Raw genomic sequence first — 22,805 nt, 5'->3', positions numbered from 1 at the left:
CAAATTCAACAAAGCACATGACTTACTTTTCATAGTTACTACTGGCAACTGTTCTGTAATAAGGGAATGGTGATAATTCAAATAAATGTTATGTTTGTTTTCAGTTTCAACAACTAGGCCTACATAGAAAATACTATAACATATATGTAGATGGTTGGTTAGGTTAATTTATTTATAATCAGTAATTCATAATCAAATTCATGATTTAAAGTTATTTTTAATAAATATAACTAAACTTCTTATTAAAACTCTGTAATAGTGCAGCTAAACTACTTTACGCATCCTGCTATGAATACATCCTGTTATGGAATACTTAGTTTAGTAACTATAGACATTAAGTGAAATAATTTTCAGATATTTTGAACATCTGGTATTTCTTAAGATTGGCCTCTTTTTCGTAAAAATGAAGATTAAAAAAATCTGAAACAACTTTCATTACGTGCATAAAAATTTCCTGTTTTATAGAAAAAAGGCGCATTACGAAATTCCTTCCCGTTTCGGAGAAATAATAGTTTACATGAAAGTTTAAAATACCTGTTCCTTAAGATGCCAAAGGACATTTGTTGTTATTGTAAGTTCGTGAGAGTGGTTTTTAGTACTTCTATTGCCTTAACCTGCATTATCTTTAAACAAAACTATCAATAATTAGTTTCACGAAATAAATTAATTCATAAAGGTTTCTAAAAGAGAAAAAAATTGAAGGCCTAAAAGGTATGGTTTGCTCATTTTTAGTGTAAACGAGTTAAAAGATTATTTCATTACTAAAGTTTTTTTTTTTTTTTAATGAAATGAAAGTGTTCACACAAAACGACAATCCAATCTAAAAAACAATATTTATAAAACAGACCTATTTTCGAATAAACACGTGTTAAGTACAACAAGAATTGTATTCAATTAAATTGACCAATGGTAGATCATAATAAGCATTAACACAACACAACTATAAAATAAATTTTACTTATTAAAAAATAACAATATATTTGCCTAAGAAAGTAATAAATTTATACAGTAACTTGCCTTGATAGCCTTACCCAACTTCGGCAATATGGAGTATTTTAAGCTCTGGCCAGAAAAATATGAAGGAACATGGAAACGGAAACAAAAATACTAAACTCCCAGGATGCAACAGGGCTGCAATACGGCAAGTCAAATTCAAGCCTTCGGCAAGCACACCGAAAAAAAAACGATCGATATAGCTCACAGATGACTTAAATCAAGCTTGAATCAACCTTGATGTGTCAAGCTTGCACGGAAAGTTTAATTCATGCCTTTGGCAAGCTTGCCGAAAACAAGTGTAGGTCGCAATGGATGACAGAGCACTTGAATCAAGCTTGAAATCAAGCTTGATGCTTCAAGCTTGCATAGCAAGCCAAATTCAAGCTATCTGACAAGCTTGCTGCAAGCTTTCATGCTATGTGGGATGCAACATAATGTCTGGTCGACCGCCACTTGTGATCGAACAAAACACCCCTGCGACACGCTAGACTTGCACACCTTCACTTCTCATGGAACAAAATCCTTTGCAAACCAATGATATTGTGAACTGCCACAACTTAAGGAACAAATATTTATGCAGCACACACATATTACGGACTATCACTATTCATGTGACAAAACTCCCCCGTAACACATTCGTTTTCCGGACCACAACTCTATATGGAAAAACTCCTTTTAACACAACTGACTGTTGGACCAATAATTCTCATACGAGAATCTCTTACAACACGTTTGGGAAGCTGGCTTCCATGTGTTTAGAGATATAAAGCAAACTTAATTTGGGCTTGGAACTATAATTATTCCTACAATGATGAAACCAAGTTATCCTTATTTGATGATCAAATAAAACATAGTTTGTATTTTACTTGCTATAAGATGAGTATGCCATGTATTAAAAAAAAAGTTTCGGCAAAACATAATTTCGTGCATTTTTAATTTTTAAATAAAACTTTAAATATTTAAGAATGTTTCGAAAAGCCATAAAACTTGTGACCGTGTGTGGTCACGAGACGTTAATTTTCATTCTACCACAAAAAAATTTAAGGACATGAAGAAGCTTACCTTTCATGTTGACGTGTAGGAATAAACTGACATCTTGTGACGTCACGACTCATAGATAGGCTACGGCTGTGTGCGGCAAAAGACTGTGCACTTTCAAACAAAATACCATAGACAAAGTGGAGACTTCATTCCTACACAATATCGAATTCAGTGTTACCAACTCCAGATTTAGCAAGAAGAAGAATAAATCCCGGAAATTGGTTGTTAATCGATTATGTGAACTGGTATGAAAATATTTCTAGAACATTAGAAAATCATCTCTATTAATCCCGTGATTGGAGGGGCAATAGTTGGTAGGGGGGGGGGGGGTGAGAAATGGGTATATAAGCCCGGGATTTTGATCAGTTAGGCATGGAGCAGCAGGACCATCACCAACATCATCATGAGGCATTAGGGAGAGAGAGAGATTGACAGCAGGCAAGGTGTTTTGGAGAGCTAAGTATGAGTGTTGTAATTATTTGTTATGAAATGGCCAGTAGAGTTTAAAGTTTTGATAATGATGAAAATAACTTTGAGTAGTATCTGTTGGACTTGTGTTTTGTGCGAATATGATGCACCTGTTTAAACTTAGTGTTGCCTTAGGTGTTCATAATGTGGATTGGCACTTGGTAAAATTTGCTGCACCTCCTGTGAATTTTGCTTGTTGTTGGCGGCCATATTGCTTTCAATAATTTATTTTAGCTCTCCAAAGACCTTTTCCTTGCGAGTTGTAATAGTTTGATTATGTTTGGTCTAAAGCATTTAAATGTACGTTATAATAAATGTTGGTTCTTCCACCCTAGAGTTTGAAAAACCATAGAAAGCATTAAAGTCAGATATATTTATTGTGTGTAAATTATAAAATATTTGTTATTTATGAGATCAAACTATTTTTGTACTATTTATGAGATATCTCTAGTCAATTATAAAATATTTGTTATTTATGAGATCTAACTATTTTTGTACTATTTATGAGATATAAAGATTAACAATAAACTTGGAAAATATATTTGTGTTCGGTCAATGTTTATGCCACCTTACATTTTTCAGCATAGGTTTTGATTTTGGTTTGATTTTGAATTTAATATGCAGGTTAGGCCCCATCTGGGCAAGTGTTACCTTGTGGAAGGAAACAAGAGTACGTATGTGCTTGCAGTGGGAGTTGGGACTCTGATGGGGCCCGGCCTCAAACTTTTTAAGTTATTAAATTTTATTTATAACGAATTTATACTCTGACAAATGCAGCTCAAAACCTTTAATGCATATGGCTTGAACATATCATATAAATTTAAAGTTTGCAACACTAGCACACTAGCAAACTAAATAACAGAATCTATAATGGTGGCCAATATTGCTGTCATGACATGACACTAGTAGGAGTGATAAATATCTTGGTTTTAGTAATTAAAGTCTGTCTGGTGGTAGTCATGAGTGAGAAACTATAATTGCAGAGACTGAGGCATAGTTTTAAATGTAGTTTTGGGCCCATCTGCTAGATGTTAAATTTTATAATATATAATTAATATATTATTTATGGACCCACCTACCAGATAACATCACATTTTGCAAAAAAAACCTGGCTTCAGTTTCCACTGCAAGAGTCACACTTCTATATCTTCCTCCTCGTTCTATGCTGGTAGTCACATGGAGGAAGGATAGGTAGACTTTTTTAAAATTATATTATACGGGGATCGAACCGAGGACGTACTGTTTTATTACAATAACCTCGACGAGTTTGAAATGGGGACTACGAACTCGATGGCACAAGAACCATTATAATTTATTTATTTAATTTTTGTAATTGGAATATTGTTATAATATATTAATAAATTGGTCTTGATGGATTTAAACTGGGGACTTAAGCTTAACGGTGCAAGGACTGTTTTATTAATATATTATATAATTTTCAAAAATAATTTTTAACAATATTTCTGATTTTTTTGGATAATTTCTTATTCAGTTGCCATGGGTCGTGTTCAATCTTAAACTTTGAAAGCGATTACTTAAAACAAGTTTTTTTTTTAAATGAGATCATACGTTTTATTATATTTATTATAATTTAGTTTTATTATTTGTTAAACATTTTAATTGAAGATTGTTTCCAAGATGACATCGCAGCTTACTAGTGACATATAAGTGGACTTTTAAGCTATTTTTTAGACGTTTGCATTGGTTAGATTTATTGGTGGGTAATTTACCCTCGAAAAGGGAATTTATACCTCAATAATAGGTTAATTTGAGCATTTATGTGGACTATAATGTTCTTTTTTTTTGGACTTTAAAAAGTCACTCTAAACATTACTTTTGAGGTTTTTTGTGGAGTATTTAAGTATTGCTAAGGTATTTTTATGGAATTACTGGAAGGAGGAATAATTAGCCACTTTGGAGAATTTACAGGCTTGATGAATTTTTTTGCAAATAAATGGAACTTTTCCCCCCGAAAAAAATGAAACTTTCCTTTGAAAAGGACATTTTCTATCGATAATGAGCTAATACACAGATGTGATTTGTAGGCAATGTATTATCTTTTTGTTTGCAGAAGCCAAGAGGACGAAGTTTGTGCCAGTGGACATAGACACGGCCATCCAGCTGACAGGTAAGTGCTCAAGAATACCTGCTACTGAACACAGGAGCACGGACTTCGCCTGCAAGTAAGAAACCTTCCCGTGTAGAGCCCTACGAGATGGCTGGGCCATCAGTAGATCGACGCACATTGTGTTATTCAAAAAGAAATAAATAAAACATTTTCTGTGCTATGAATCCATTAAATAAACCACAGTAATAAATGTTTATACAGAACTCCAAGTGATTGAATAATACCCACAGAAGAAATTCACAATTTTCCAGTTTTAGTACATTTGTTTACTTGGGCCATCTTTGGCTTGTCACATACTTCCTACTGCTAGTCTGCCGCAGTACTGGGTTATATGGCACACACTGAATGAGTGCATCTACTTAACGTATTTTGGCAGCAAACTCACTGCACAGGCACACTATGCAGCTATAGTCATCTGTGTCTGGTTACATCTTGCGGCGAGCCACTGTGCAGACCAGGCCTTTTTTTAACCCCGACACCACAATAAGCAGTGCGAGCCTAACAGTTGGGCCTTCCGAAATTAAAATGAAATGTGCGATCCTGCATTAGATGTTCCAATTGAAGATTGAATTTTTAGAATGGGCCGCTATCTATATTTTTTCACTAAACTGAGGGCAGTTTATGACTCGTGCTGACTAGTAGAGCTAGAGAACTCAAAGTATTGTAGTTAGCATTGATACTGAAACTATGATATGGGATGTGTGAGTAGTAAGTGTGTTTGGTATGTTCTGGGACACCGGAGGTCGGAGGGGATTCAGGGATTCGCGGTGGCCATATTGGATTATGTCACTTCCGGCGGCCATCTTGGATGACATCATTTCTGGTGCCATCTTGCATGACATAGTGGCCATCTTGGATTTGATCTTGACCTTAGACCTTGGCGGCCAACTGCATTCCCTCATTTTGTTTTCTAGAACATTCCGCCATTTTGAATTATTATGTCATGTCCACCATCTTGAAAATCTGTAATTATTAACTTAGAAAATAGAAAACAAAAATATTTAAAAATATATAATAAAATTTAATATTAACAACACGATGACATCGTCATCGAGCATTGCATGTGCATTGCAATTTTCGTTATGGTGAAATCATCATCGAACACCCCACTCCTGTACATTGCACTTTGTGTTACTTCACCATCTTAAAAATAAATGTATTATCGAAACAAATTAAAGAAAAATTATAATTACATAATTACAGTTTAATAAAATTATATCATCATTGTCTGATAGAGGCAGCCATCTTGTTTAGTGGATACCGCCATCTTGAGTTCATCTGGTTGTAGTAATCGAATGTAGGTTTTTAAAATACTTCAGTATATGTAAGGTCAAGTTTCTTTCCTCTATCAGTGGTTTTATAACCCTAATAGACAAGAAAAAATTCCACAACCATTTTCTCTTAAGTCATACCTAACATTTATAGGTTTAAACAAAATATATGTTATCATATTCAAATTAACTATCTCATCGTTGCGGATGCGATGATAATATTTTCAATAAATCATGTTAGAAATTTTTAAAAAGGTTTAAAATCCTATACTACCAGCCTCCAGTAAGCCGCTATGTCCACCATCTTGGAAATTTTTATTTATTGACCTAGAAATTCGGGGAAAATTCCATAATACACCGAAAAAATCACTCGTTCATTTACATATTGAATCGATACTTTGTTCGATCCCTGGGCAATACAAATAAAAAAAATAAAACAAAAGTGTAAGTTTTGAGAAAGTAAAAACAACACAAGTTCTTTTAAAAAACAATATATATATATATATATATTACATAAATTCAACACTACAAGTACAAAAAAACACAGACAAATTACTAAAGTCTTGAGCATTTCTCTATTTCTGCATCTGCCACCCACGAATTAAAGCGAGGTGGAAAGCCCCACCACTTAACATAGGATCGTCCATTTCTTCGTTTTATAATCTTCTCCGCCAAGTACGTATCGGGATACAACATAGGCTGAATCTCTTCGGCATAGAATGTGCCACGGATAAGTTTGTGGTCCAAATATTCGTGGTAGTAAGTCCTAGGTTATGATTCACGTACATGTGTCACACGGAAAAGTTCGGGACTCCAGTTCGCAGTGTAACCTTTCTCGAAGATACCTTTCTGCTTGGAGATTCGCACAATGTCACCAACGTTAGCTTTAACCTATCGTGGATCTTTCTTCTTCGTGTTGGAAAACACTGTTCGAAATAGGAGATTGTCCTTTACGTCCTTGGCTTCATTTCCGTGGTAGAATGCACTGTGAAATTATACTCGCATATTAGTTATAGCAAGATGTCAAGCCACTTGTGATTTCCTTTAGCCGTGAAAAGCCGCCACATCTTGGAACGCAAAGTTCTGTTAAACCTTTCGACAATGGAGACTTTGACATTACTAAATGTAGAATAGTGTTTGATGCCATACTTCTTCATCAAAGCCTTGAAGGTTGCATTGAAGAATTCTTTACCGAGGTCCATTTGCAGGTGCGATGGTACACGACCATCCCACAAAATATTGTCCATGGCCTTGGCTACTTCAGTTGCAGTCTTTGATTTTACAGGTATAGCCCAAGCGAACTGGCTATAATCATCGATGAATGTCAACATGTACTTGAAACCTTTATTCAATCGGAAATATGGTATCATCTTAACAAGACACGCCTGGAATAAATCATCAATTCCCCGATCTATGACCTTGTGACGAAGGTATTTTCGTCTAGCAGAAGCATGAATTTCGCGAGCGATTCCGGTTTGACTGATTGTATGTAGCCAGCTTACCTCAGTTCTTCGAGTATGGAGACTATTTCGTTGATATGCGAATAGTTTTCTACACTAAGCGAAGCATATATAATTCTAAGGCGATCAACTAATTCATTGGGGTCGTCCCAATATACATAGGTAGTCAAATATCTGACCACTTTCTAGCTTTTTTAAACCTTCACCATTTATTGTTAGTTCACTGAAAAGATTAGCGAGAATGTAGATTGTTTCATGATATTCGTCTTTATATACACCACTATCTGGATCGCTATCGCGAAAATGTGCATTGGTTAGCTCTAGCAGTTTTTTGTACTCGTGAAAGTCTTTGTGAGAATATCCTTTAGGCTCCCTGCGAAACAGCAATTCGTACAGACTCGGAGTCCCGCGCGTTTTGAACTCTTCTACGCACACGATATTTCCTGGTAGAAAGTTTATTTCTTTAGCACCGAGGAACCACTTATTATGTTTTCTGTACACTCCGTAGGTCGTGTCATTATTCCGACTCGTAAACCATTTCAGGTATGGTCGGACCATTGCATTAATTGGGTGTCCGTTTTTCGGTATTTTTTTCTTGTGCATGGACTCTGTACTCATTAAGTCCTCTTCTTTGAGATTTGGTTCATACTTTCTCTTCTTTACAGTTGGCATTTCATTTTCAACTTCTGTCTTCACATTGATGGCTGGTTCTTCCTTATTTTTAAGTTCTTCGAGGCGACTAGTGATTGGTTTAAATATCTCTTCATTTTCCATCTCATGTGCAAGTCTGGTTCATCTAGCAAGTATAAATTTTTCCCGAACAGACTGTATAGCTCGATGAAGGTCACTGGCCAGGTCCGACATTGTACTGGCTGAAAACATATTGCAAGACCTGCTTTTATACTTTTTTATTCGTTCGCAGAACCTTCTTTCTTGTGTTTGGCTAAATCTGAATTTTTTGACAAGTGAGTTAGTGATGCTTTCAGACTACATTGAAAAGACCTAAAATCGTCACGTCTTTGTGCATTCGATACTTCGATCATGTCGCGAATGTGAGAATCCGAGGCATCCACGCGCTGGTCGATGGCAACGAGTTACTATAGTAATTCGTTTTTCACACTTTCTACTTTTTGAGCTAGTAGAGAAATGTATTTTCGGATAATATCGTCTTGAGACTTGAGAGCAGAACGTAAGTCTCGACTGCTACGACCGAATTTTGAAATGCTATGACTCATGTTTGACGATAAACTGATCGAAACCTCGTCTGTACCTACGCTTTATATAGAGGCTAGTCTTTGACTATAAATAGGAATCCGTGTTTTTTTTTTTAACACAAGGTGCACATGTCTTTGAATTCCTGGAATGTCAGGTCGGTGTTTATGTGATCGTGATAAGCGTGACGTAAATTAAGTTCGTCCATGCGAAAAAGTACTATGACATTTGCGTTATCTTGTAGGAGATGTTTTGGAATACGACTGTGCGTCTGACACAGGTAAACGCAGTCTACTTTAGCGTGTCTGCCCATGGAAAAGTACTCTTGTATTATGCCTTGCTTCTCGCACATAACATCGTCGGAAACAAACACGGAATTGGCTTTTGTTTCGCTTGGAGGTACCACATCCGCATTATCATTAAATGGAAAATACTCCAGACCATCCACCGATTCTTGAACTGTAGCTAGTCGCTGATACTTTGGCTGTTGCAACGATTTGGAATTGAGGTAAACATTTTCGAACCTAAGACCTTTGACTCCTCTAATAAACTCAGTAGAACGCACGTTTTACCGCAGTTAGACAGACCCGCCATTATGCATCTTACGACAGAAGGCAACAGACAGCCATGTTGTGATTCACGTGCACTAAATACATCGTCTTGCGTAATGCGCACGGGCAAACACACTTCTTGCTTGACGACTTGCATTGTACTGACAAAAAATTGTATAAAAGAAGCGTATTTATAGTTTCTGATCAGTTTTGCGCACTGACTATAAGGTAAGAATAAAAAACACATCGGTGCAGGACTCGTGAACTCGCTGATAAACAATTTGCCATTCGAGCTACACATTCCCGGCTACAGATTCTGCGGCCCCGGCACGAAACTAGCGAAAAGGTTAGTTCGCGGTGACGTGGGCATTAATTCTCTCGACGAAAAGTGCAAGAAGCACGATATTGCATACTCACACAGCAAGGATATGGAATCCAGGCACCGGGCCGACGAGATATTGGCACAGGAAATCGCCGAACGCGGGACTAGGAGAGAAAATCGTGGCATGGGGCGTTTCCAAAATCATGAAGGCAAAGACCAAATAAGGACAGGGTGCTCGTCGAGCGGGCCCCATCAAGTCAAAGACTAACTCAGGCAAGATCAAACGCCAAACTGGTGCAGGCGTGCGAAAAGCCAAGCAAAAATTACAACTCTCGACAAGAAGATTAACGGAGGATTTCTTCCTTTCCTTTTTCCTGCATTGGGTGCTTTCGGTGGCCTCATCGGTGCAACGAGCGGTATAGTGTGGGCAGTCAACACTTCGAAGAATGTGCGCAAGCAGTTAAAAGAAGCACAACGACACAATTCCAGCATGGAAGCCGTTGCCATGGGTAAAAAAAAACAGCCCAGGACTCTGTTTGCAACCTCACAAATCAGGTGGAGGCATGAGAAAGAAACAATTGAAAAAATTCTAAGTTCTTTGCCGAAACGTCCGCTCACCAATATAGATTTAATCAAGTACGCTCGAAAACTGAAAATACCAAATTTCCGAGGCGTGTTTATACGAGACACTTTATACAGCAAGCCAAAGACACATGAGCATGCCATAAATAATAACGATACATCGTCGGGTCGTGGCACGCACTGGGTGGCGTACATAAAGTCTGGAAAAATGGCCGAGTATTACGATAGTTTTGGAAATTTACGGCCTCCGCCAGAATTTAAGTGGTACCTGGGCCGGACCACTACATTATTCTACAATTATGAAACCGAACAGTCACGTAATCAAACAAACTGCGGACACTTGTGTCTTCACTTTTTAACTAAAAAAAAATTAGCTGCCACAAACATTTTTTTGCCTATAAAATAACTGTACAGATATGAAAATTTATTAGTCATGTCGATAACACTTACCTTTTCAGGTCACGCATCAGAGCTGCGGCGGTCCATTTCCCGCCTTTGGATTTAAACGGAGAATGGTGTGTCGGACTCGTAGATTTTCAAACATATAATGCCATACCGAATATCGACGAAGAAAATTGCAAGATCTGCTTCATGAAAAGCGATGGGACCGCTCATGAAATATAGTTACCTGTTGGCTTTTACGAAATTGACGACATTGCAAATTACATCAGGAATATGTTACCACAGGATATAGACTTTCAACTGCGTGGAAATCCAAACACTCAAAAAAGCATTCTAATATTCAGTGAAAGTGTCGACTTTACGAAACCTGGTACCATAGGTACGATGCTCTGATTCGAACTAAAGGTGTATGTACAGGAAGAACGTACGAATCTACGCGTGCAGTATACATTTTGCCTGTGAATGTCATAAGAATAAACTTTAATTTGGTAAGTGGAACGTATCTCAATGGAAGACTAAGCAACATGCTGCACGAGTTTTCGCTGATGGTCCCGCCAGGATATAAACTGGTCGAGGTACCGCAAAGTATCATTTACGTTCCAGTCGTCGTGAAGTGCGCACACAAAGTCGTCGTCAGAATCTTTGACCAGCGAGGACGATTGGTGAATTTTCAAGACGAAGAAATTACATTACGTCTGCACTTGAAGCGATGGGCATAAAGTTCGTAACACCGAACAGTTATAAAAGAAATCGCATTGGCGTGAATAATAACAGTTCTCTACCAGACATCGATGCATTACCTCCTGACAGCATAAAGTATCTTCTTAGTATTGGACAAGTGCCGAATAAATATGGAAGACGAAATCCTCAACGTGGAAGATCCGGTCATTTTTTATGACAGCATTAAGAAAATGGAATTGCACAAGTACCTGCCTTTCCTGCTCGGACCGTACGCACTACCATCAGAAGTACGCATTGCTGTACAGCACCAATATATTTGTACTTTACCTTCGCAGTCATTTCTACGTATAAGAGGCACGCTGATAAGAGCGGATGGTACGCATCCGACAACGACGTCAATATCCTGCAATGGTATTCTTCACCTAATCGAGCGCATTACATATGTACTCAATACCATCGAGGTAGACCAGACGAGAGATGTAGGTATAACATCTGCTATGAAAAATTACCTTTCGCTCACGCCAAATGAACTGTCTGCTGCAAAGATGGCCGGTTGGGCTCTCGAGGATGAATATAAGCTTCCGGTTTATGCCGAAGGAAAGTTGTAAGTTGGTGTTCCTCTGTCTATGCTTCTTGGATTTGCTGATGACTACAAGCAGTGGCGTAGGAACCGGGGGGACAGGGGGGACGTGTCCTCCTGAACTTTTTGGGTTAAGAAGACTGTCCCCCCCCCCCCCCCAAATTTCTAGACCGTGATATTTTTATTTTATAATATTATTCCGCATTACTGTTATGCTATTTGAATAAATCAATAATCTAAGCAATTTTAAGCGAATCGGGTACTATGTATCAAAGGTTCATGTGCAAGAAATATGTCCAGCATCGAAATTATAATATTCAAAACAAATAGTAAAGTGACTTTACTTTTAACTGTCAAAACGTACCGATGTTATTTGAAATAGAGTTTACCTGCAGGACTACGCCCCTTCCACTTTGCAACCAGACCTAATGTGTACTGTCATTAGGCAGCTTAGCTCCCTCCCTCCTCCTGTATCATACACCTATACATATCGTCTGTGAGTGTACTTTCACATTCCTTGAATAACCTTAAGTATTTAGGTATTTTTTGTCGTTTTGGGTGTTAGGAGTAGAGGTGTAGAAACATGTGTTGAGAAGTAGACCAGAGAGTTGTAGATGTAGAGTCAAACTACTTACGTGTGCATTAGCATTTCATTTTATCGACAACGAAAAGACGAAAAACTGTTTTAGCATATTTTTAAATAGCCAAAAGACAGTGTGAAGATGCTCATGCTGAAACTTCATCGAACGGAAGTGAACCAGTAATAAGTGGAACTGAGGTGAGTAACAATCTATCATGAGAAAAATTCTGGTGGTACAGCACATTATAAAATTGATTATTAATTATTCTCTTCGTAATAAAGTGGCAAGAACAAGTGTGTGTTTGGGTGGGGGGGTAGGAGGCGGTTTTGAATTACAATTAAACCATTGCATTTAACACTTAACTCTTAACTGTAATTTTATAATTTGTAGTCCCTTGCTGGTAGTAACTCATCCTTAAACATAAAAGAGATAACAAAGTTAAAAGGTTAACTTAAGAATTTGTAAACATTGAAATAAAAATGTTTCTTTTTATAAAGTCCACACAAATTTAATAACCTATTTAACGGCTATGCATACATAAAAAATTGTACTAAACATAGATCAAGTATTCATGTAAATAAAAAGTTGTCCTTTTCTTAAAAATACACTTATTATACCTGGTTCGTTTCTCAGTGGGGTCATCCGAATTTCGGATGTGGAAATTATGCAGACTGTTAGTGGAATGATGGAAGCAGTTACTCTGATAGAAGACTCAATCAGCAAAATGAGATCTGAAGTGGAATTTAAAAATATACTTACTGAGGTAAACAGTTTTACTACAGAGCACAACTTGAAAGAGTTGCAGTTACCAAGACAAAGGAAACCACCGAAACGTTTCACTGGGCCAGCAGATGCTTTTGAAGCAACAACCGTTGATCAATATTTCCGCAGAGCGTTCTTCATGATGGTCGATTCTGCTGTTAGTGGACTGCATTGTAGATACAACCAAGAAGGCATAAAGAAAATGCAGAAACTGGAAGACCGTTTGCTCAAGGGAGAAATTTGTGACGAGCTAGCAAGTTATCCAGAAGTGAATTCTCAGTTACTGAAGACTGAAGTTGAACTATTTTTCAAGAAGCATAAGCAAAAATCTGTTAAAGATGTATCAAAAATACTATTGAACTCTGTGCTAGAAGTTAGGCAGCTGTTTTAAAATATTGAAGTGGTTTTGAGATTGCTGCTTGTTGTACCCAGCTCTTCTTGTTCAGCTGAAAGAAGTTTCAGCTCTCTACGAAGGCTTAAAACTTATTTCAGGTATGCTGTGCTACAATATGGCGGCCTGGTGTGCTATGCTACAAGACGGCGGCCTGGTATGCTGTACTACAAGATGGCGACTTTCAGCAATCGATTGTCATACATATAATATTATTTTTTTTTTTTTCAAAGTTGGCTGTTCTGGTTACTTCCTAGCAGTCGAAATTATTATTTTTTTTCCAATGTTGAAATAAACATGGCAGCCGGCCCGTTTTTAAATTTCCCGCCATTTAAATTTGCCGACAAGCACTATAAAAAAATTAACATGGCGGCCGCATAGCAGCCGATGCACCTCGTTTAAAATTACCGCTTACCACTATAAAAAATAAAACATGGCGGCCGCCCATTTTTAAATTTCCGGCTTAGCACTATAAAAAATATATACCTTCTTTTAAAAAAATATTTTATAAGCATAACAACAACATGAGAAATTATTTTCTCCAACATGGTCTCGTGGTCCTGTGGTTAGTGAGATGGACTAATTGAATTGAATTGAATTGAATTGACTAATGATCCAGAAACGAAGGTTCGAATCCAACCGTCGCCCGCCCTCACATTTTTATACTTGTAAAAATAATTCCGGCGCGCGACACTAGCGCTACCTACCTTCCTCATTTAGAAACATACAACCCCCCCCCCCCCCTTCTACGTGACGTCAACAACCCCCTGCGGACCCTTCCATGTGGCTCCCGGCAACGCCCACCCGACCACGTGGTGCCACGCCCCCCCCCCCCCCCCCATGCTCAGACAAACACCTGTCCCTTTGTTTATAGTGCCCCAGAACCGGCGTGCTTCCCCCTACTAACAGGACTATGAAATTAGTCTGTAATCACTGTTAAGGACAATAACATTGTTTTGTTACAACAAAAATTGTAAATGACAGCAGTATCGAAATTGATCTGGTTTAGCATGATTAAATAATAATGTTATTTCAGAAATAATTTATTATAAGGGTACAAGTGGAGTTGGTATGGTTATAATTCGCTATTGTATCCTACTTTTTATAATGTATGTTAACTTCCGTTGGATCCCCGGCCGGGCTAGGATAAGTTGCAACATTTGGTAACTTAACGAGAGAGTAACTTCGTAATCACACTGTGCCGTGTATTAGGGATTTAGGCACGTTTTATTTAAAAAAATTTGTAATCTTAAATATTTTTGGAAATATTTTTTTTTTCTCTCTCATCTTATTTTCTTTACGGCCAGGCCCTCAGCCTCTGTTCTCAGAGGCGAGCTGTTTTTCTTTCCCAGCCTCATGCTAGGCTAGCATTCTGGCTAATATTTCTCCCGCCTCCAGGCACGTCGGAGCCGGTAACGTTATTTCTTCGCGGGTCTTCTTTTGCCTATAGCAGCTTGTGAAGCAGTGCTGAGCCCTGCTAACTCTGTCACGAATCGGTATAAGGTTCACTAGCAGCAAGACACGACAGGAGGATCCCGTGGGCCTTGTGTCCCACAGACCATGCGTTTTTTGAAGCCAACCCCCGCCTGCTCACCCACCCTCTCTTCTCAGAAGTGGCTAGGAGCGACGACCGCTCGAGTGCGTTAACCGAAGTCAAGGCCATCTCAGGCTTGACAGCCGCAGTTACGATTCTGCACCTTAACGACACCTAGCGACGGCTGTGGTAACTAATGCCACTTGTGAGGCGTCGGCAGCGCCGACACTACCGCGCTCGCGCGGAGGTAACGACAACCTTTCCCCTCCTTATGTCTCAGGCCGCTAGGTGGCACCACTGGTTACTCCATTAACCCCCTAGCTTGACACTCTCGTCGGTCACTAGTCGATTTATTAGTACTTCCTCTCGCCACCAAAAGATAGCGCCTCAGTCGCGCAGTCACTCCAGTAAGATCTAATTTTTTTATGCCGGACACCTTCGGGTGGGCTCGATAATTTTCGGTTCAGAGCCTACCCCCCCCCTCCCATTCTCTAGAGACCCCGCGCTTATGATATCCTGGTGAGATCCCGCTCTGAACTTACTTCGGTGCGCGCCTCCTGACTGACTGGTACCGTTTGTATCTGCGATCTTCTGCGAATCATCGACATCGTATATTATGTAGTCTTCTCAGACTAAAGGGATGGAGTCCCTAGCTAAAATTATTAACCAGTCAGTAGTTTAGTTGAAAGTAGAGAAACTTAGTATTTTTATATAAATTATTTTTTTAATTAATCATGATGACTTCCGTGGCTACCGCGAATCGTGGTTCGAGTTTGCGGAGACGAGACGCCCTCTCCTGAGCGCCAGGACCAACACCCTGTTTTGGTAAGTCTTGACGTCATCCCCCCCCCCTTTTATTTCCCTCTATTGGCCTTTTGCGCCATTTAAGTATACTGTCTGGAAACAGGTCTAATTCTTTGGAATTTGGACTTTTGTTTCAGACAGGGTTCCAAGTTTGGGGCAACCAAAATCCTCTGCCAGAACCTCTGGAGTCGGTTCCTGCGCAGAATCCAACATCATTAGGCCTACTACCTTGATCACCGTCTACCTACAGCCCCGGGTGATACCCGCATAATTCTATCTTTTTATTCATGAACCCAAGATTAGTGTAACCCAGTTTAGACAGCGGACAGTAAAAGGCAGTTCGAGGAGAAGAAATTTAGATTATGTTTTGGAAGGACTATATGTACAATCTTTAAAGTTACCAATGTTAATTTCATTCTTGTTTTTAAATATTTTAATTTTTGTTATACATTCAGGGCCGGTCCTATCGTAAATAACGTTAAGGAATATCATATAATAAGTGTAATTGTGAGTTATGTAAATAAGATCACTTATCAATGAAAAACAGTCTTTACTAAGGAAAATTTAATCTATCAAAAAAAAAGAACAATGATTAATAAAATAAGGAAGTCTATAGACGTAACAGTTGTTTTTATTTATTTAATATATAATAACGATCCTTTTACTCCCAAGTATTTGTAGGTAGTCCCTAAATTTTCTTTGTTTACTTCTAGTGTCGCCTCCGTTGTTGACTTTTATAGTTATTAATTGAGGGCCTCAGTAATCAAAGCTTCCAAATCTTTTAACCTTATTATTTCATTATTCTTTAAGACACTTGGGGTATTACAAAATGGTAGCAGAGCGTGGTTACGTCTATAGGCATACCTAATTTGAAAGGTCATACCTAAAATTAAAATTAAAAAAAAAAAATTGAATAAAAATTTTTTTTTTATATTTTTTTGTCACTTAGAATCTTTTTGTAGTAAGTAATTTGTGAACTGTCCGCTGATACACGTAGTAGCTAAATTGACCCTTGAATTTTAAAATTATCATAAGTTTTGTGTGTTTACATTTGAGCGCGCACTGTGAGCAGCTGGCTGGCTGCCCGCCCACGCAACTCGGGCCGCGCGCGTGGCTTATCAACAGAGACGTGTCCGCTGGACAATATACTCCCTCCCCCCCCACATCCCTAGTTAAAGGCGCTGCGCGCCAAGGTCAGTCCTGCCGGCTGACGTGACGTTCCTTGTAGGTACCCTGTTGTGCAAGCTAACCTGACAGCTTGTTACACCCGAGTACACTGTTCGTTTCCCGACGCGCGTAGTAGTAATAATAATAATAATAATAAATTATGAAGGCACATACTTCCCACGCAATAAAGCAATTGTTTTAATCATAAGCTAGATTTAAGTGTATACCTAAGTTTAAAGTTTAAGAGATAATTTTAAGAGGGTAGTGTTTGTTTTGTGTAATACTATGAATCCGGACAGGATGATTACTCCGGAGCTATTACTAGTAGATGAATTAAGTTACGAGTTGCAGTTGCGTAATTTACCAACTACTGGAAATGCGCAAGAGCTGCGAAAAAGGCTTCGAGCCGCAGTACGTGATAAGTTACCTACCTCAGTACATAATCTAAATCTAGAAATACTCGAGGAATTCAACATAGCTTGCTCCAAATTTTACGACATAGCTGCTTTCGTAAGTTATTCAGATGTGGAAGAGAATTTGCCCAATGTAAAGCGACACATTATGCGATTAGAGCATGTCACCAGACGACTGGAAAATCTTGTGGTACTTTCCGCAGATGTGCTCAATGGTGTTTATCGAACAGAGCTAGATCGTTGTCTGCAACAGACAAACGCCTTCCAAATTAAATTGAAAGCTAGGGCAGCCCAATTAGAAACTCAACAGGACCTCTGGGCCAACAATGCCCAGGCAGAAAACCTAGGAATGGAAACACTAGGAAATGTAGAGAGTGAAAATCCGGAATTTTCCCAGGGAATAAGGCAACCCGACACACAAGTATCTTTGAGTCAAACAAGGCAGGTTCCGCCCATTTCATCAACATCTCAATCATTCTTCGCAGTTTCAACCCCTCCCATCCCAGCAGCCACCATTCAAATTCCCTCAGGCATGCATGCTTCTACAGCTCCCATCACCAGTGTCACATTTTCCGGTAACTTGCCTGCAAATCCACATCCTTTAACACAACAAAATTTGTTTTTCCCATTCGCCACAAACCAGCCATATTTTAATCCATATTCCCAGTTTCATTCTTTATTGACATCCGGGCAAGGAACTCCAATCCCTACCATCCCCACCGCGCAAATTGCACATCCTTCACCCCCACCTCCGCCATCAACGCAGAATCAACCAGAAACAACATTACCAGTTACGCCAAGGGCGGCTGAGTATAGCTGTTATGGGAAAATTGCCCATCCAGTCGAGAGATTACTTGTTGGTTTTCCAGAAACAAGTGGTCTTGACCCAGATAAATTAATCGAATTCATAAGGCACTTACTTAAAATCAGACAGGAAGGGGGCATTCCTGACAAACAGTTGTTGGAGATAGTTTTTCCCTACACCCAACCACCACTGAGTGAAAGAACGAGTCAAGCAATAGAAAATAGTTACTCTTTTGACAAATACCACGAAGAAATTTTGAATTTTTTTATACCTGCCAGACTTTTGACAAATTACCGTTTGGAATTGTACAACAGGCTACAGCGAAGTAATGAAGCATTGCCGCACTATGTAGCATCAATCAGAGAAGCCGCGGCGGTTCTCAGATTGGGCGTATCAGAGAGCGAAATAGTTAGTTGCATAGTAGACGGACTAAATCAGGCAGAGCGCTCACGCGCTGTTTTCCAGGCTAGGCCACGGAGTTTTGTAGAACTAGATCAACTCTGTATACAGGCCATGAGTTACGAATATGCAGACACTCAGAGAAACAGGTCAGCGAAGTCCGTGGATAAGCATGATTCTCAGGCAGAAACTGCAAATAGTTTTCCATACACGAAACAACAAAATAGCCACCCTTAACAGAAAACAAACTACTACAGAAATAATAAGTATAGTTCAAACAAGAACATACAACAACAAACACCTTTCTGTAATTATTGCAAGCAAACAGGACATTACATTGAGCAATGTAACCACAAAAATTTCAAACCAAATTTCAACAAGGCAAAAAAACGCGTAAGGCGGTGGCCAGGCAAATTTCTACCTGGTCCACCTAAAACTTCATCCGAGAGGAATTTTTCAGTGCATAATGTGGATACTAACGAATCACAAAAACAAAACAAAAATCAAAAAAAGCATAACACAGGAAAACAAAAACACAAGAAAAATAAACGAAAGAAATACACAGAAAAAGACAGGAAACACAAACAGAAGATTATAACACAGCAAATTAATCATAAAGAAAATTCTGAGAAATTCACAAGAATTTGCAAAACATGTGTTAGCCTGACTAACAAGGGAAAACGTAAGTGTCACAACATTTTCGGTCACGTCCGAACTGTATTACCATACACTAAAGCAATGTTTGGCAAAAATCAAATTATTGGTCTGATTGATACAGGAGCTACTCGTAGTTTTATTTCAGGCGATTTGTTTAGGGAATTACAGAAGAACAAGCAGGTTCTGAAAACAGAAGTCACGGATGTGCGCTGTTTTACTGCAGCGGACGAACCAATTAGTATATCCAAAGTGGCTATAGTGAAAATCAGGATAGAATTATTCACTTGGAATTTCCCTTTTCTTGTGGCAGAAAACTTAGCCACGCAGCTTATTCTAGGCTCCGACTTCATCGCTAAAACAGGTATTTTAATTGATCTACAAGCAGGAAGTTTTGTATTTAAATTTAGTAAAAATTTTGTCATATCCTTCGTGGAACCTGAAAATAAAAGGTCAGGACAAATTACTAATGTGTCTACCAACACTGACGAGAGAAAGTCTTTGTCCCTGGATCATCTCGAGCCCAGTAAACAAGTTGCTATTCGAGATTTGTGTAATGAATTTTCGGATGTGCTAACTAAGAAATTAGGTCGAACTAACCTAATTGAATATCAAATTGAATTGTCTGATACCACGCCAGTCAAAAGTCACCCTTATCAAATTTTAGGTCCCAAAATGGAAATTATGAGAAAACACGTACAGAAAATGTTAGATAATAAGGTAATAGAACCTTCTAATTCTCCTTTCAGTTCACCTGCATTTCTAGTACCCAAGGGCACGGAACAACGTTTCGTCACTGATTATCGAAAACTGAACAAACAGATTAAAATACCGCAAACACCCCTCCCAGATTTGAACTCAGCCTTTCATTGGTTTAGTAAGGCCAGGTATTTCAGTGTGTTCGATCTCAATTCGGCGTACCATCAGATCCCACTCACGCAAGACTCAAAACCTATTACCGCATTTTGCGTACCTTGGAATCTTTACCAGTATAATGTGGTACCTTTTGGCTTGGCCACAGCTGCTCAGGTACTCACACGACTTCTTGAACAAGTAGTAGGAGATTTTAAATTTAAATTTGTTTACAATTATTTAGATGATCTTGTAATTTATTCAGAAAGTTTTGAGGAACACATCCAGCATCTGACTCTTGTCCTTGAAAGACTGCGCAAGGCAGGCCTCACTGTAAATACAAAAAAGGTAAAATTTGCTGCTTCCGAAATATCTTTTCTTGGACATTTGGTATCACACAAAGGTGTTACAATTGATCCAGAACGAACACAGGCGATCAGGGAATTCAAACCACCTAAAGACACAAAGGGCATAGCTCGTTTTATTGGCATGGCTAATTTTTATGCCAAATACATACCAAATTTCGCCGAGCATGCGGCACCTTTGAATGCATTACGTAAGAAAAATACACAATATATTTGGGGTCCTGAACAAGACAAGGCATTTAATTTCTTGAAAGAAGCTATAGCGAATCCACCTGTTCTGCGCATGGCAGATTTTAATAAACCCTTTATTTTACAAACAGACGCCTCAAGTGTTGCTATAGGGGCGGTATTGTCTCAGGAAATAGATGGCGCCAGGCAACCCATTGCCTTCGCCTCACGTACATTAACTTTTCAGGAAAGGAAAGCATCTTCAGTGTATGAATTGGAATGTTTAGCAGTAGTTTTTGGTATTGATAAATTCCGACAGTTTCTGGAACATAGGGAATTTCTATTGGAAACTGATAATCAGGCACTCGCTTGGCTGTTAGCTCACCCTAAACAATTAGGAAAACTTGGAAGGTGGATCACCAAAATTTCTTCTCTCAAATTTAATATTCAACATATTCGCGGTACTCAAAACATTGTAGCTGACACACTTTCTCGAATGTTCGAGAACCCCTCCGAAACAATATCTCAGGAGGAACCTCAGATTTCGTGTCAGGCACTCCTAACCGATTTCCCCTTAGCTTTTCAGGACATACAAACACATCAACAAGCCGACCCATATTTGTCAAAAATAATTGAACAAGTTAAAGCGGGTACAGCTCCGAAATTTTATAAGTTAGCTAAAGGTCTCCTACAAAAACGTACACAACAGTCAAGGCGCTTTAAAATTGTTCTTCCACAAAATCTGCGTGATATGATTTTCACATATTACCATAGTTCACCTCTCGGTGCCCATTTAGGTATTTATAAAACCATTCAAGGTATCCGACGCCATTTTATTTGGGAAGGAATGCACCGGGACATTACACAGCGAGTTAAGTTATGTAAGCTATGTGCACTAAGTAAACCTGCACAAAATACACAGTTCGGTTTTCTTGCCTCAGAAGTAGCCGAAAGACCTATGCAAAAACTTTTTATTGATTTTGTAGGGCCATTTCCCCGATCCAAATCCGGACACTCTATGCTTCTTGTGGGCATAGATGCTTTTTCGAAATTTGTTTGGCTTATCCCACTCCGTAAGGCTACAGCTGACACCACTGTGCGTGCATTACAAAATCATATTTTTAAAACTTCAGGATTACCGAACATAATTATTGTATCCGACAACGGAACACAGTTTACATCCAGAACTTTCAAGAACATGTGTTTCTCGCATGGTATACAGCATGTGACAACATCGCCATACTACCCTAAACCCTCGCACGCGGAGAGATTTAATAGAAATCTTCGTTCGGCGCTCATAGCGTTCCACGTGAATGCGCAGGAAAAATGGGACAGTAATTTGGTGTGGTTACAGATGGCATTTAATTATGCCCGACATGAAGGACACAAATCCACCCCATTTGAGATTATGTTTACTTATAAGCCCAACACACCCCTTTCAAATCTTTGGTCTCTCGAAGACCTACTGCCGGATGATCCCCAGGACATCACGGAGATTTGGAGAAAGGCGCGTAGGAATTTAAATTTGGCTCACCAAACGAGTCAGAGAAGGTACAATAAGTACCGCTCCCCTAACCCCTACAGGGTAGGTGACACGGTAATGTGCAAAGCACATCCGCAGAGTAAGGCCATCGATAAGCGATCGGCCAAGTTATCGTATCGCTGGACTGGACCATTACAGATCCAACGGTTTCTAACCCCAGTGACTGTGAGTCTAGCCGACCCCAGTTCCGGAGAGTATGTGACACGAGCGCACATCTCCCACCTTAAGAAAGCGCATCCGAATTTAAAATAGGAGCGATTACTTTCTCTAAGCCTTGGCATGCCAGAGATATATATTTAAGACTCAATAAGGAGTTTAACTGAAGAATACAAAACCTAGGTAGTAACATTAAGTAACAATAAAAATCCATGGTACTAGTTTGTAAGAAAACTTAATATAAGGTGTTAGTTTAAGTGGCCACTTAAGTTAATAATTTTAATTAAGATAATGAATTTAATCATGTTAGTCATTAAGAATGTGCACATTAGTTCATAAGAGTGTTTAATATTTTTTTTTTGTGGTTTAGCATGTAAGTAGTAGGATACAGGCGAACCTGGTAACTCGTCCTACTGAAGTTTTTGGTTTCTTGTTTTTGCTTTCCCCTAAGCTCCGCTTTAACGCGGGGGAGTATGTGCCGTGTATTAGGGATTTAGGCACGTTTTATTTAAAAAAA

The 22,805-nt window shown here is 38.8% G+C and overlaps 1 protein-coding gene across 1 annotated transcript in view; it reads left to right on the top strand.

Annotated features, from left to right (window-relative positions):
- The window catches only part of LOC134533306 (synaptic vesicle glycoprotein 2C-like), a 387,375-nt gene that overhangs the window by 34,672 nt on the left and 329,898 nt on the right, over positions 1 to 22,805 (top strand). Inside the window, exon 2 of the mRNA XM_063370779.1 lies at positions 4,577 to 4,633. Within this exon, the coding sequence (XP_063226849.1) occupies positions 4,577 to 4,633 (57 nt within the window). The remainder of the gene's footprint in view (positions 1 to 4,576; positions 4,634 to 22,805) is intronic.

This window comes from Bacillus rossius, chromosome 6 (genome assembly GCF_032445375.1).
Source record: "Bacillus rossius redtenbacheri isolate Brsri chromosome 6, Brsri_v3, whole genome shotgun sequence".
Lineage (NCBI taxonomy): Eukaryota > Metazoa > Arthropoda > Insecta > Phasmatodea > Bacillidae > Bacillus > Bacillus rossius.
Note: the sequence above shows the minus strand (reverse complement) of the source record. Positions and strands in the feature narration are given on the sequence as shown.